This window comes from Saccopteryx bilineata, chromosome 4, assembly GCF_036850765.1.
Source record: "Saccopteryx bilineata isolate mSacBil1 chromosome 4, mSacBil1_pri_phased_curated, whole genome shotgun sequence".
Classification (NCBI taxonomy): domain Eukaryota; kingdom Metazoa; phylum Chordata; class Mammalia; order Chiroptera; family Emballonuridae; genus Saccopteryx; species Saccopteryx bilineata.
The window spans coordinates 29659874-29674757 of NC_089493.1; the positions used below are offsets into that span (position 1 = coordinate 29659874).

The 14884-nt window shown below is 40.6% G+C and overlaps 1 protein-coding gene across 9 annotated transcripts in view; it reads right to left on the bottom strand.

Moving 5' to 3' along the window:
• The window catches only part of RGS6 (regulator of G protein signaling 6), a 547187-nt gene that overhangs the window by 519391 nt on the left and 12912 nt on the right, over positions 1 to 14884 (bottom strand). For 8 of the 9 annotated variants that reach the window (XM_066275020.1, XM_066275022.1, XM_066275026.1 and 5 more), the window contains exon 2: positions 479 to 582. In XM_066275020.1, coding sequence (XP_066131117.1) covers positions 479 to 562 — 84 coding nt within the window. In that variant the 5' untranslated portion in view covers positions 563 to 582. Of the gene's footprint in view, positions 1 to 478; positions 583 to 7185; positions 7292 to 14884 lie in introns of all 9 variants that reach the window. The other variant, XM_066275021.1, reaches the window with a different exon arrangement.

A 14884-nucleotide genomic window follows, 5' to 3' on the forward strand; every position in this document is an offset into this window, starting at 1 on the left:
TAACAATCTACCCACACTTCTCTTTTGGAAATGAGAACTTAGATACAGTCATATCTCTCGCCAACTGTAAACATCTAATACATATACATGCCTCTGTATCTCCCACAGATACATACACAGTATGTATCTAGACCAGTTCTTGTACACATTCTGGGTTTAAAGAACATTCAATTAATAAATATTATGGTAAGGACTTTCTACCAAAGGAGAATATGTCTCCCTCTGTATTGCTTAGGCCATCTTGGAGTTTGTTTATTTTTAAATCACATAATATTTTTCCAAGTATTCAATACCAAGTATGACAAAACCTAATTTCCTTGCATTTTAGACTTCGAGAATTGGAGGATAGAAGAAAACGATGTTCATTTATCAGTCAAGGCAGTTTAGACAGAAAACATTTGTCGAGCTCTCAACAACCTTGGGTCAGCCCCACCCGGAACACAAGCACACACAGGCAGCATCGCACCAGATGCCTTACTTTGCGGTAGACGATCATATTTGGAGAACTGTCCTCTGGGTCAGCAGTCCCCACTGCTCTTTGATCCCCGGATCCCTGAGCCATTCTGGATATCTTCACTTACGCTGCAAAATTAAATGAAGAGGCCATTAAGGCATGCAAGAGCTATATAAAGAGAGCTTTGTAACACAAAGAACTAAGTATCTTTTGGCAGGTGGCTTGGAAACAAAACAATGTGATTTCTTATTTGCCTCACTAGTTTCAACAGTATTTTTTTTTAAAGTTAGGGGGTAACTGTGGTCTTATTGTCCACATACATCTTTTTTAATCCCAAGGCAACGTGTCCTTTATTATTCAGCCCAGAATTGTGCACCCTAGGGGTAATAATATGCCAGTTTTAAGTAATCTCCTGAAGACAAATGAAATCACTCATTTTGATGTTGATTTTGTTTGTTTTACCAAAGCTCATTTTATGATTAATTCTATGCATTAAAATGTGGATATTTCATCAGGGGAATGCAAATCCAAACCACAAGGACTTACCACTTCATACCCACCAGGAAGGTTATAATAACAAAAACAAAACCTCAAATAACAAGCATTGAAAAGGATGTGTGGGTAAAGCAGTACTCTTGTGCATTATGAGAGGAAACGGAAAACAGTTTGGTGGTTCCTCACAAAGTGAGACACGGAATTACTATATAACATGGCAAGTCTACTCTTAAGAACTGAAAACAGGTATTCCAGCAAATACTTGAACATGAATGCTCAGAGCAGAACTATTCGCAATGGCCGAAATATGGAAATAACTCAATGTCCATCAGTTGGTGAACCGATAAACAAACGATCCCTACAGTGGAACATAATTCATCCATAAAAAGGAATAAAGCGCTGATATAGCACAGATTAATCTTAAAAAGCACCATGCTAAATAAAAGGAGTGAGACACACAACGTCAGTGCAATTGACTGAATGTTCATATCCTCTCAAAATCCATATGTTGAAATCCTAACTCCTAATTAATGGCATTAGGAGGTAGAGCCTTGGGGAAGTGATTAGTGCTCTTATAAAAGAGATTCCCAGAGAGCCCTTTGCTGAACCAGGAAGCCATTTATGAACCAGGAAGCAGGACCTCACAAGACACCAGTCCACCCAAGTCTTGTTCTTGGACTTCCCAGACTCTAGAATTGTGAGAAATAAATTTCTGTTGTTTATAAACTATCCAGTCTATGGTATTCTATTATAGCAGACTGTTTGGGCTAGGATAGTGACATATTGTAGGATTCCACTGACATGAAATATCTAGACTAGGGCAATCTAGAGAGACAGAAAGCACATTGGTAGTTACCAGCAGCTGGCGAGAGGAGGGATTGGGGTGACTGCTTAATGAATATGAGGTCTTCTTTAGTGATGATCAAAACATTTTTCAACTAGATAGGGGTGATGGCTGCAGAATACTGTGATGGTATGAAATGTCTGCGTTAAAACGGTTAATTTTATGAGTACTGTTACAAACACAGGAGATGGGGTATGATGAAGGCAGTGATGCAGAAGAGAGGCTATTACAATTTAAAATAAAACCTCATATATTTGTGAATTTCACCTCAATTAAGAAAACTGAATGTTTTTAATTTGACCTTTTAAATGCCATGAAAGTTAGCCGTGAGACAATGACAACCTATGGAATATTTGCATAAAGAAGCAAGTTTGTTGATAACATTATACGGAGTGAAATAAGTAAATCAGAAAAAAACAAGAACTACATGATTCCATACATTGGTGGAACATAAAAATGAGACTAAGAGACATGGACAAGAGTGTGGTGGTTACCAGGGGTGGGGGGAGGGAGGACATGGGAGGGAGGAAGGGAGAGAGTTAGGGGGAGGGGGAGGGGCACAGAGAACTAGATAGAGGGTGGCGGAGGACAATCTGACTTTGGGCGAGGGGTATGCAACATAATTTAATGACAAAATAACCTAGACATGTTTTCTTTGAATATATGTACCCTGATTTATTAATGTCATCCCATTACCATTAATAAAAATTTATTTAAAAAAAATAAAAATAAAAATAAAAAAAAAGAAGCAAGTTTGATTCTCAGTATGACACTATATTTGCTGGGTGACCTCAAGCAAATTAAATAACCTGTTGGGTGTTGGGTTCCCTTGGTTACTTTTCTTTTTAAGTGTACATGTTGAACACCTGCTATGTACCCAGAACCATGCCAATGCACCTTTCTCTACCCTGCTCTCATCAATATAAGGTGAATTCTACGGACTACCCACAGCTAACGGTCAAGTAAACTGAGTGTAAAAGTATCGTATAAAGCCACAGAAGTCCTATACAAATGTTATCACTAATCTAAGAGCCTGCCTGGGTTATTTGCACAAAATTCATAGGCTTTTCATCAAAGAAACTTTTATGAATACCATATCAAGAGAAAAGGCCATTACAATTTTTTTTTTAAAAAACTCAGAAAACATTTTATTATAAAACAAGTTGGTATCAAAGGCCATTCCATAAAAATAAATTTGGGCAACAAATGGGGAAGAGACAGGAATTTGTAATTTATGCTAAGAATTTAATTACTCGAAATATCCCATTTGAATAATGCTGTTTGCTTTCTTCATTGTTTATGAATGAGAGGACATTTTAAAGGCTAGATTACACAAAGAGATAAAGAGCATCATTCTATCATCATTACCCACTGCGATATTAGTATTTCTATGATTATAGTACTACATGGAAACACTGATTATTATTCTAATCAGTAGCTTGTAAAGTTAAATGAACAACATACTGCTTTATTTACAAATAACTACTTATTTGCCTACTCCTTTGCCTTAATATAGGATATGACTGAGCATGAAAAACAAAAATTGAGTCCATTTATAATGCCCATTTGTCTACATAACAGAGCCATTTTGGGTTCCTAGTGCTTTATTTTAAAGTGAACACTTTCACTTTAATGAGCATATTATCTTCCACCTAGAAAACTGTGTTATAACAGGAAGGTGGAAAATGACCTAGAAACAATTATGTCAGTCCTCCGTTTGCCTTCCCCTGCCTCTCCGCCCTATCCCCAACTGAAACATTCTTGTGTATGTGACAGGCTGATGTCCCAGGATCTGGACTTTAGACTGCTAAGTAAATGCAGTTAGGAATTTTAGTGAGTCTAGTATGTAGTAGAAACGCTTCTAGTTTTGATTCCTCCTTCAATTCAGTCTGTAACTCAATCAAGTCGTTTATTTTTTCTGTGTCTAGAAAGAATCATTTCCAAAATACTTCTTTGTCCTTATGAACAGTTGTTAGAGAGAACTGGATGCAAAACTGACCTAGGTAAGGATTTTTGATTAAATTAGTTGACCATAAAGCCAGTGCTCATGAAATTATATAAAGGAATAAATTTTCATTCATTACAATATAGTCTGAAATGTTTATTTGCAATGAAGTGCAATAGAAATAGGAATATTTTAAAGTCAGTGGTAGAGAAAAACAAAACTTTCTTCATGTTATTTATATATCTACATACATGCAGAGTACATAATTCAGGGACTTTGATTTCAATATTTGAAGAATGCGAGTGTTTTTCTGAAAACACACAACTACATTTCAATAGAAAGAAAATGTGTTAATATTTTTTTCCAATAGTGGCTTAAAGCTAATGAAAGAGGAAAACTGAAAATGTGTTAAGACAGTGCATTTCATAATATCCAAGAAGAGACGAGAGTGCAGTGCAGTTTCTCTGCACCTCCACTGGACGTTAGCTGTCACACCCAGCATCCTTAGCAATCCCTCCAGTTCTGACTGAGAAATCAGAATTTCACATTTCTAAATTTCCTTCAAAGACTCATCAGAATGTTCCACACCACTTCTATTCTGTCATCACTGCCTAGTTCCTAGCTCAACCCCTCTATGCATAACAGTGTTCGGTGCTGAACTTCTCAAAAAGTCACAGAACTGGGGTTAAGCTTTCCTTCCCAGATTAGCAATTCCTCCCTCTGAAGCAATTCCTGTAATACCACCACCCACCACTAGGTGCCATAGGACTCAACATTTATTCTCGGAGCAAACACTGAGCATCCACTCACAAGGCTCCATGCTAGGCTCTAGAGAGACAAGGATAAATCAGACACAGATGCTCTCGTTCAAGTGTTCACAGTCCAGGAGGAGCGACAGGCATTGTCAGGTATGGGTACTCAGTTAATGATGACACAGAGCAGGAGGAGGTGGCAACTGAGATCAGAGAGGAAGGATGAGTAGGAGTCTGTGGTAGGCAGAAGAGGACACTCAAGCCTAGGTGACAACATAGGCATGAACAGCTAAAGACCCCAACATGGAGACTCAAGGGAAAAAACACATGAAGATGATCTACTCTTAAGAAGATTAAGTGGGAGAATGGTCAACTGTGGGGAGTGAAATAGCAGGGATTCCCACCTATCTGGATTTATGACCTTGTTTACTGGTTGATCAGCGGTCTCCTCTACTAGAAAGCCAGTTCTGCCTGTGTGGAGTCTTTGTCAACGGGGCTCACCCTCTACCCCTGGCACCTAGGACAGAGCCTGGCACATAGTTGATTCTCAAATATTGTTGAACGAATGATGGAACTGGTGAGAGTCTACAAAGACGCAGTATACTCCATCTGGAACACTCACCGGAAGAACAAGCCATTAAAACAGCCCATCAAAGAGGACTCGCTATCAACAAAGACCTATGTATGGAATCACTCGTGAAGATTCCCCCCAGGGCTTATTGATATGAATCAGCTCTGAACACGGGAATCCACTTTTGAAATCCATGAGCCATTTAGGAAAGGAGGAGTATGTGGGGGGGGGGGGTGAGGAGTATAGTGAGGGGAGATCCTTTGAATAACAGAACAATTAAGCATCTCTGACTCAAACTCTGATTAGTCAATCTCTTGAAAGTCGGGATTGCAATTTACTCCAAACTTACATTGCATTTGCAGCTCAGTTATGACCAATGCCAGCTGTTTTCCTTTGTAATGACAGCTTCTCTGGAGCACGTAAAGCCTAGGGCCCAGCAGGTAACCATGCTGAGTGGAGCAGGTAGGAAAGACCCAATGATGTGGGAAGGGGCTTTGAAGTTGGACCAGAAATTGCATCTCAGCTCTGGCCCCACCAAGGCTGCCGTGGGCCTTTAGCAATTAACAACCCCCCCCCATCCTAAACTTTCAGCTCTTCTGCTGGAAGAGGAGAACCCTCTACTTTGCAAGGTTGCTTTTGAAGAGAGAATAAGTCACATACATTCCCAAGCACAAAATGAATGTAGCATCTCACCAGCAGTCTTGTCCTCGGGGAGTGTTTGACCAAGTGAAATTCCCAGGCCACCTGCACCAGAATCACAGGAGAAGCCCTTTCCTACCCGCAGGTGTTCTGACCTGTACGTATGAGATGAAGCCCGAAGCAGCTCACCAAGCTCCTCAGGTAATCCTGAAGCCGAACCAAGAGGTGGACGACTAGGATTACACTACAATCCCATGGAAATCATTGTCCCGTGCAGCTAAGAGCCTTACGACGTCATCCCACTGCTTTTAGTGCCCAGCTCTCAAAACTCTATTCAGGGAAATAGCTTGCAGAAGAGGTAATCAAATACTGACTGCAATATAGTGTGAATATTTATGCTGACAAATAAGAATTCTGTTGCTGTTACTTTCTCTCCTCCATATTAAATCACATTCACATTGTTTGCCTCAGCTCATAAAAACTCTGTGATTTTTTTTTTCTGACATTGGAAATGTTAAGCACTTAGAGGGAAAAAAAGTTTCCAAGACGTATGCTAGCTCCGTAGTACAAGCTTGGTTATATGGTTCTAATCTGACTAAGTGGGCAGGAGTCTCAAGGGGGAAGAAGGAAGAAAACAGCTGTAAAGAACAAATAACTCTTCCTGTTAGAGCAGTCTGCCAACTTGACATTTCTTATATACTCAAAGTTCAGATGTTCAGTGATGGATTGAGCGTCTGTTTCAGGTAACACCCCAAAGATCTTAAAGCAAGGAGACAAAGCTCAACCCCCAGGGGCCAATTTTGATGATAATGCCCTGTACCCAGTGTTTTGCTGGGATAAAAATGCTGGATCGTTTTTGAGAGACTTCAGTTGGAATTCAGTGGTTCCCAAAAGCTGATTCAAGGATCTGAACCAGATGAGCAACCTCAAAATCACCTGGGGGAGATTATAAAGATGGATGTTCCTGGTTTTCATGCTCCGGTGACTCTGAGCCAGTCGGCCTAGGGTGGTCCCTAGAGGCTTAAGATTTAAATGTTCCCCCTGGTGATTCGGAAGCATGGGCCAGGTTAGGAACCAGTGGCCTGGATTCATGGAGCCTGACTTCTCCTCACCTGATCCCTCTCTCCCTCCTCCCATGCTGCACCACGCTGAGGTGGGCTCCTTTAACTCCCCTTGTGTTTAGGCAAACACTTCCTAATGGTTAAAGCAAGGGTCATGGGATCAAAGGATTGGCTCTCATCCTGGCCGTGCCACTTAATTGCTGTGTGACTAACCAGGAGCAACTTGTCACCACATTTATTCAGCCATTCTGAGACTTGGTTTCCTCGTCTAGAAAATGAAACACTAATCCTCTTGTATCGATGGTTCTCAGCCTTCTTGCTCATCAGTCCCCTGGGGTGTGCCTCACGGCAGTGGTAGCAAGTAAATATTATTTTTCCTACTCTACAGATGACAACGCTGATGCTCAGAACATAGGTAACTTGCCTGAAGTAACACAGCTTGTCAGCCAGGAAACTGAAATTCAAATTATCATTGACTCCAATGCCCACAGACTTCGCAATGTGTCAGTCTTGGTCTTCAGGAAAATCATCTATATAAAGTATTTAAAACAAAATTGTGTAAATATACAAAATTTAAGTATGTACCTAAATATAAAATACTTAGCCCCCAGTGGATAAAGTGTCAACCTAGAACGCTAAGGCCGTCAGTTTGAAACCCTGGGCTTGTCCGGTCAAGGCACATATGAGAGTTGATGCTTCCTGCTGGCTCTCTCTCTCTCTCTCTCTCTCTCTCTCTTTTTCCTCTCTAAAATGAATAAATAAAGTCTTTAAAAAAACCTGCACATTATGTAAGCTGAGCCTTAAAGCCCTTTATCAATTTACCTCTTCCTCCTTACTAAACCAGTGTTTCTTTAAAAAAAAAATTGATTGATTTTTAGAGAGAGAGAGAAAGGAAAAGAAAGAGAGAAACACTGAATTTTTGTTCCACTTATTTATGCATTTATTGGTTGATTCTTGAATGTGCCCTGACCGGGGATTGAACCTGCAACCTTGGCATGTTGGAACAATGTTCTAACCAAGTGAGCTACTCAGCCAGGGTATTCTTTATTTTTAAATACTGGAAAATTTTTGCTTAATGTTGAATGCTCTTATCCTTAACTAGTTGCTATCCTGCATCACTCAAAATATGAAAAGAAACATTATCTTGTGGAAAAATCATAGCTTAATAAATCAACTTTTTAATTCATTTCCACATTCATGAATACATAAAAGAGTGTCATATACCAGTGTCATATATATTCAGTAACTCTACATTGCTACAGCAGACAATTGGTTAGTTGAAATTCTTTTTTATCTTTTGACTATCATCACATAAAAATAAAGTGCATTTTACTTGTGTTCACATTATAGAGTATTTTTCTTCAGACCTTAATTACCAAAGCCACATTGGCACCAGAAAGGTAGCAGTATACTTACAGTATTAACCATTACTAAAACAGAAAGTCTTGTTCTAGTCACCTGGTAGAAGCTGTTTCACATCAGAGAGCACAAAATGATGAAGTTATAACTAAAGTTTAGCTATCTGTCACAAACTTTTCCTCTTAAATAAAATAAATGTGTTCCAAATGTTTGTGCTTAAAACCAGGAATAAAGGTCTGATTGTTGCTTTAAAAAAATACTTAGCCCCTACATACTAGATGTAAAGTACTCAGTAGTAGGTACTGCAACTGGTACACAGTAGGTCCTCAACTACTTTGTGGTTTCTTCCTCCTACTTCCTAGTGTATCAGCGAAGCTGGTTTCCCCATACCAATTCTATCTTAAGACATAGAAACAAATACAATTCTCTCTGGGTTCCCACAGCTGCCTGATAGCCTAAACAAACTAATCTACTAAAGCCGCTTATAAAGAAAGATATTTTTGCATTCCCTATATTAAACTGTAATCCTAAAAATTAAGCTGGGATGGAGAAGTAGAAAGTTCTTCACATAATAGAATGTGCTTGGCCAAACAATGGGACCCACAGTCCCATTAATACAATCACTGCTTGAAGTTCAGGTCCACCCAGGCCTGAATTTCAGGTTTCCTCTAACCAGGGCTTTGGACTCCACACTGCTCTGGACACCTTCAGACTCTACCAATCCCCCTCTGACTTTTCCTGACATTTGAACTCTTCTTTTGTAGACAGCATGCCCACTATGTCCTTCCACCTCCTCTCTAAACTTTAACCTTCTGTAACCCTAATGGAAACTTGGTTTCCTTCAAGCACATCTGCCCGGTAATCCCTTGACCTCACCCCATATATCTCAAGGCCAAGAAGGACAGAAAGCATCTTCCTGGTTGTCAGTTACTGTTTTAAATGACTCTCCTTCCATATTCCTACCCAAGTTCCTGCTCATGTGACACTCAGATCATCAGGCTATGCCACTTCCGGCCCATCCTCACTGACGTGTCCTACCTCCCTCCTGCTTGTGCCCTTTCATTTCCTGTAGATGCCGGGTTCCAGTTCTCAGAGATTTACTCCACCCCTTAGTCAACCTCAGTGACTGTTAACATCAGAACCCAAGACCTAATTGAAAAACTGGTTTCTCCATCCTTTCCATTTCCTCGCCCGAACCCTTCCTCCATGCCTCCTCCCCAGCCTCTGCCCCACATGGCCACATGCTGACCTTATCATCTCCAGTGCCTATGCCACTGCAGGCCACCCCCTCTGCCTACCTTCCCACCTTACTGTGCCCTCTGCGTTCACTGCAAACAATCTTCAAACTTATTCAGACATCCAAACTATAACTTCTTTTAGTTTCTTCCTTCTCTCACTGGTTCCATCATTAAAATCACTCAACACTCCCTTGCAAATCCTTCAACTCCCTCACCTCCCCCTTTCTGTGTCATATTTCCTGGGAAATCTCCAACATTGACAGAGCCTGACTATTCATTATATCACATCCACAAAATATCTGAATATCCAAGTTCACATCCATGCAGTTGAACACTCTGGAGTGGGGTGGGGTAGGGGTGAGAAGGAAATCACACTCCCAGGCTGACTAGTGGTATTTGAAATTAATGAGTACAAACTTTATTTATTTATTTATTTATTTTTGTATTTTTCCGAAGCTGGAAACAGGGAGAGACAGTCAGACAGACTCCCGCATGCGCCTGACCAGGATCCACCTGGCACGCCCACCAGGGGGCGACTCTCTGCCCACCAGGGGGCGATGCTCTGCCCCTCCGGGGTGTCACTCTGTTGCGACCAGAGCCACTCTAGCGCCTGGGGCAGAGGCCAAGGAGCCATCCTCAGCGCCCGGGCCATCTTTGCTCCAATAGAGCCTCGTTGCGGGAGGGGAAGAGAGAGACAGAGAGGAAGGAGAGGAGGAGGGGTGGAGAAGCAGATGGGCGCTTCTCCTGTGTGCCCTGGCCGGGAATTGAACCCGGGACCTCTGCATGCCAGGCCGACGCTCTACCACTGAGCCAACCGGCCAGGGCCATGGGTACAAACTTTAAATGAGTTAGGTAATACTGCCTACCATATTTGATACATTTTCCTCCTGAGTTGGATCTCCTTTGCTGAATTGGTTATCTCATATGTTCTGCTTGTTCAAACTTTACACACAGTCTAGGTTGAGGGGTCCACCTTAACCTTCATAGAAGAAATGGAGGCCAGCAGAGGGTGAGTCTCTCATCTTGGGCTGCCCTCCCCCAGAGTTCCTGCTGCTGCTGCATTTCCTAAAGAAAAGTTGCTCTATGGATTAAAGTCTCAAATGTTAGAGACTCAAAATCATAAAAATTCTAGAACAAAACATAGGCGGTAAAATCTCAGACACGTCTTGAAGCAATACTTTTTTTCTGATATTTTACCATGGGCAAGGAAAATAAAAGAAAAAATAAACAAATGGGCCTATATCAAACTAAAAAGTTTTTGCACAGCAAAGGAAACAACAAAATGAAAGGAGAGCCCATTGAATGGGAGAATATATTTGCTGATATATCTGATAAGGGTTTAATATCTAAAATTTACACGGAACTTATAAAACTCAACACCAAAAAACCCCCCAAAAAACCAATCCAATTTAGAAACGGGCAAAGGACCTGAACAGACACTTCTCCAAAAAAGACATACAGATGGCCAGTAGACATATGAAAAGATGCTTAATGTCACCAATCATCAGAAAAATGCAAATTAAAATCACAATGAGATATCACCTTACACCTATCAGAATGGCAATCACCAATAAATCAACAAACAACAAGTGTTGGCAAGGATGTGGAGAAAAGGAAACCCTTGTGCATGCGCTGTTGGTGGGGATGCAGATTGGTGTAGCCGCTGTGGAAACAGTATGGAGTTACCTCAAAAAATTAAAAATGGAACTGCTTTATGATCCAGTGATTCCACTTCTGGGACTATATCCAAAGAAATCTGAAACACAAACTCAAAAACATATATGCACCCCTATGTTCACTGCAGCATTATTTACAATAGCCAAGATCTGTAAGCAGTCCAAGTGCCCATCATAGATAGAAAAGCTGTCATACATTTATACAATCGAATACTACTTAGCCATAAAAGAAAAAAAAAATCTTACCTTTTGCAAAAGCATGGATGGACCTGGAGATTATTATGCTGAGTAAAATAAGCCAGGCAGAGAAAGACAAGTACGATATGATTTCACTTATATGTGGAATCCAATGAACAAAATAAACTAACAAAATAGAAACAGACTCACAGATACAGAGAATAGACTGACAGCTGTCAGAGGGGAGGGGGTCAGGGGACTGGGTGAAAAAGGTGAAGGGATTAAGCAAAGAAAAAGAAATTTATAGACACAGACAATATTGTGGGGATTGTAAGAAGAGAAGGGGGTGGTTGAAGGGGGAGGAGGGCCGAGGGGGGACAGATGGTGACAGAGGGAGTCTTAACTCGAGGTGGTGACACTCACAATGCAACATACAGATGTTGTACTACAGAATTGTGTGCCTCCAAACCGTATAATTTTGTTAATGTGTCACCCCAATACATTCAGTTAAAAAAATTTTAAATAAGAGCTAAAAAAGAAAAGGAAAAGATGCTCTACTTTTGCTCTTAAGTTGAAAGTCATAGACCATTTCTCCTCTGCTCACCCTAATATCACACCAATGGGGACCTAGTATATAATAACAGCGAGTTACAGCAAAAAGACCTCCACAACACAAACTCTCTGAGGGGCACTTAGGAAACCAAAGTCAAGAGAGAAGACAAAAACAGGGGAATTTGAGGCTTGTGGCACCTACAGCTACAGCAAACATTAAATGCAGCTCAACTCCTAGACGAATGAGATAAAAGCCCACACGGCAGGCCTAGCTATCTCAGCTCCTGGTACCTGACGCAGCGTGTCTGGTTTTCAAGCAGCCATCAGAACCAGACTCAGATATGACACAGACGTTGAAATTATCAGAAAGAAAACTCAAAATAACTAGGATTGAATACGCTAAGAGTTATCATGGAAAAAGTGGGTGGTAATTAAAACAGAGAGACAGAAACTCTTTAAAAAAAAAAAAAACCTTAAAAAGGGAAATGCTAAATGTCAAAAATACTGTAACAAATTAAGAATGCTCGTTGGTAGACTCAAAACGGCCAAGGAGAGAATCAGTGAACTTGAATGAAGGTCAATAGAAAAAAATGAAACAGAACATCTAAGAACTATGGTACAACATCAAAAGATGTAACATAAATGTAATTGGAACACCAGGAGAAGAAGAAGAAAGAGGAGTAAGGGAAATATTTGAAGGAATTATGACTGACAGCTTTACAAAGTTCATGAAATACATCAAACCACAGATCCAGGAATCTCAGAAATAAAAACCACTCCAAAGCCCTGGCCTGATAGCTTGATTGGTTAGAGTGTCATTCTGGAGAGTGGAGGTTGACAGTTCGATTCCCCAGGCAGGGCACATAGAGGAACAGCTCAATTTTCCTGTCTCTCTCTCCCTGAGTCTCTCTAAAGCAAAACAAAACAAACAAACAATAACAACAACAAAAAAACTAGTATCCCTAGGCATATTATTTTCAAACTACAGAAAATCAAAGACAAAGAAAACATCTTGAAAGACACCAGAGGAAAAATAACCTTACCTATAAAATAACAAGGATAACAATTACAGAGTGCTTCTCATCAGAAAAGACGCAGGCAAGAGAGTGGAAAGAAACACTTAAAATATATTAAAAAAAAAAAAAAAGGCCCTGGCCGGTTGGCTCAGCTGTAGAGCATCGGCCTGGCGTGCGGGGGACCTGGGTTCGATTCCCGGCCAGGGCACATAAGAGAAGCGCCCATTTGCTTCTCCACCCCCCCTCCTTCCTCTCTGTCTCTCTCTTCCCCTCCCGCAGCCGAGGCTCCATTGGAGCAAAGATGGCCCGGGCGCTGGGGATGGCTCCTTGGCCTCTGCCCCAGGCGCTAGAGTGGCTCTGGTCGCGGCAGAGCGATGCCCCGGAGGGTCAGAGCATCGCCCCCTGGTGGGCAGAGCGTAGCCCCTGGTGGGCGTGACGGGTGGATCCCGGTCGGGCGTATGCGGGAGTCTGTCTGACTGTCTCTCCCCGTTTCCAGCTTCAGAAAAATACAAAAAACAAACAAAAAAAACCCACAAGCCTAGAATTCTACATCTGGTGAAATTATCCTTCAAAAGTGAAGGAAAAAGAATGACTTTCTCAGACAAACAAAAACTGAGCAAGTTCACTAGCAAATCACCCTGCAAAGAAATGCTAAAAGACATTCTTTTAGCCGGAACATTATACAGGTCAGAGACTTGGATCTACAAAAAGAAAGAATAAGCACCAAGGAAGAAATATTAATAAATAACGGAAAAATGAAAGCTTTTCTTTTCTAATTCTTAATCTAGGAGAAAGGAGTAATGTTCATAGGAAAGAAAAATAATATTTCTTAAAAGACTACTATATCAGTGTCTAACATAGAGTTCTAGAATAGCCCTAGTCTAAGGTTAGCCATGTAGAGTCTGGGGGCCAAATCTAGCCTGCTGCCTGTTTTTATATGATCCCTGAGCTAAGAATGGCCTTTACATTTTTTAATTGCTGGAAAAAGTTGGAAGAATAGTATTTTATAACACATGAAAAATATATAAAAATCCAATTTCTGTGTCCACAGAGTTTTATAAATAAATGCCCATTTGTTTACTTCCAGCCTATGACTGCTTTTATGCTCCAACAGCAGAGTTGGGGAGCTGCTACACAGACCATATGGCCCACAAGGCTCAAAATATTTACTACATGGTCCTTTGCATAAAAGATTTTGTGAAAATGAAAACATAAACCAAAAAAAAAAAAAATTTTTTTTTTTGCATTCCGTGAACAAGCCCAATCATTTAATTTTTCAGATGATGAAATTAAGTGCTGGAGAGAATAAGTTTATATTCTAATATCATCTTGCTAGTTAGTAATAGAGCCAGCCTTAGACTTTGGGTCTTGAGATCCTAAATACCTCTCCGCTCGCATGAGAGTACTTACATTTTTTTAAGTATGGGTTCTGCGATTATACTAATGCTCCTAATACTACTGACGCGACAGATGGCAGAAGTAGCTTTTTATTATTCTCTCGCACTTCATGAAAGACTGTGTGACTGCTCGAGAAGATGTAGGAGTGACAGAGACGCTGTGCCAATTTTGATACACAAGACGGGGATGACTCAGAGATAAAGAGGATGACGCGGTCCCGGGGGACCCGAGAAGAAAGGCTTCTCCACTTGGCTTCTTCCTCTTCTTCTTCAAAAAAGAATGCCAGGTTTATTCCTTGGAATTTTGTTATTTTCCTTCTTCATTTTTTTTTTTAAAGAACAGGTAAAAATCAGTATCTTTTTTAACCCTAAACCTAGGTATTTAAATATTGGTGCATCTCTCCTGTGATCCATAATGCATGAGCTTGGAGCAGCAGTAGTAGGCTTTTCCTCTGCAGAAGATAGCAGACTTGACAAAGGAAAAATATATTCAGAAAGCTCATCAGGCAGAAGCAATACACGTCAGAGAAATAACGATTGAATAGGTTTCTGAGGGGGGGTTTTGTTACAGTGTCACACTATGTAGATGGAAGACAAACACAGCACAATTAGAATGTACCACTTCCTACAATGAGGGTCTAACAACAGAACAACCCTCACGAACTAGAAAAGCTTGATAAAAAATTTTTAAATGGAACATCCAAGGCA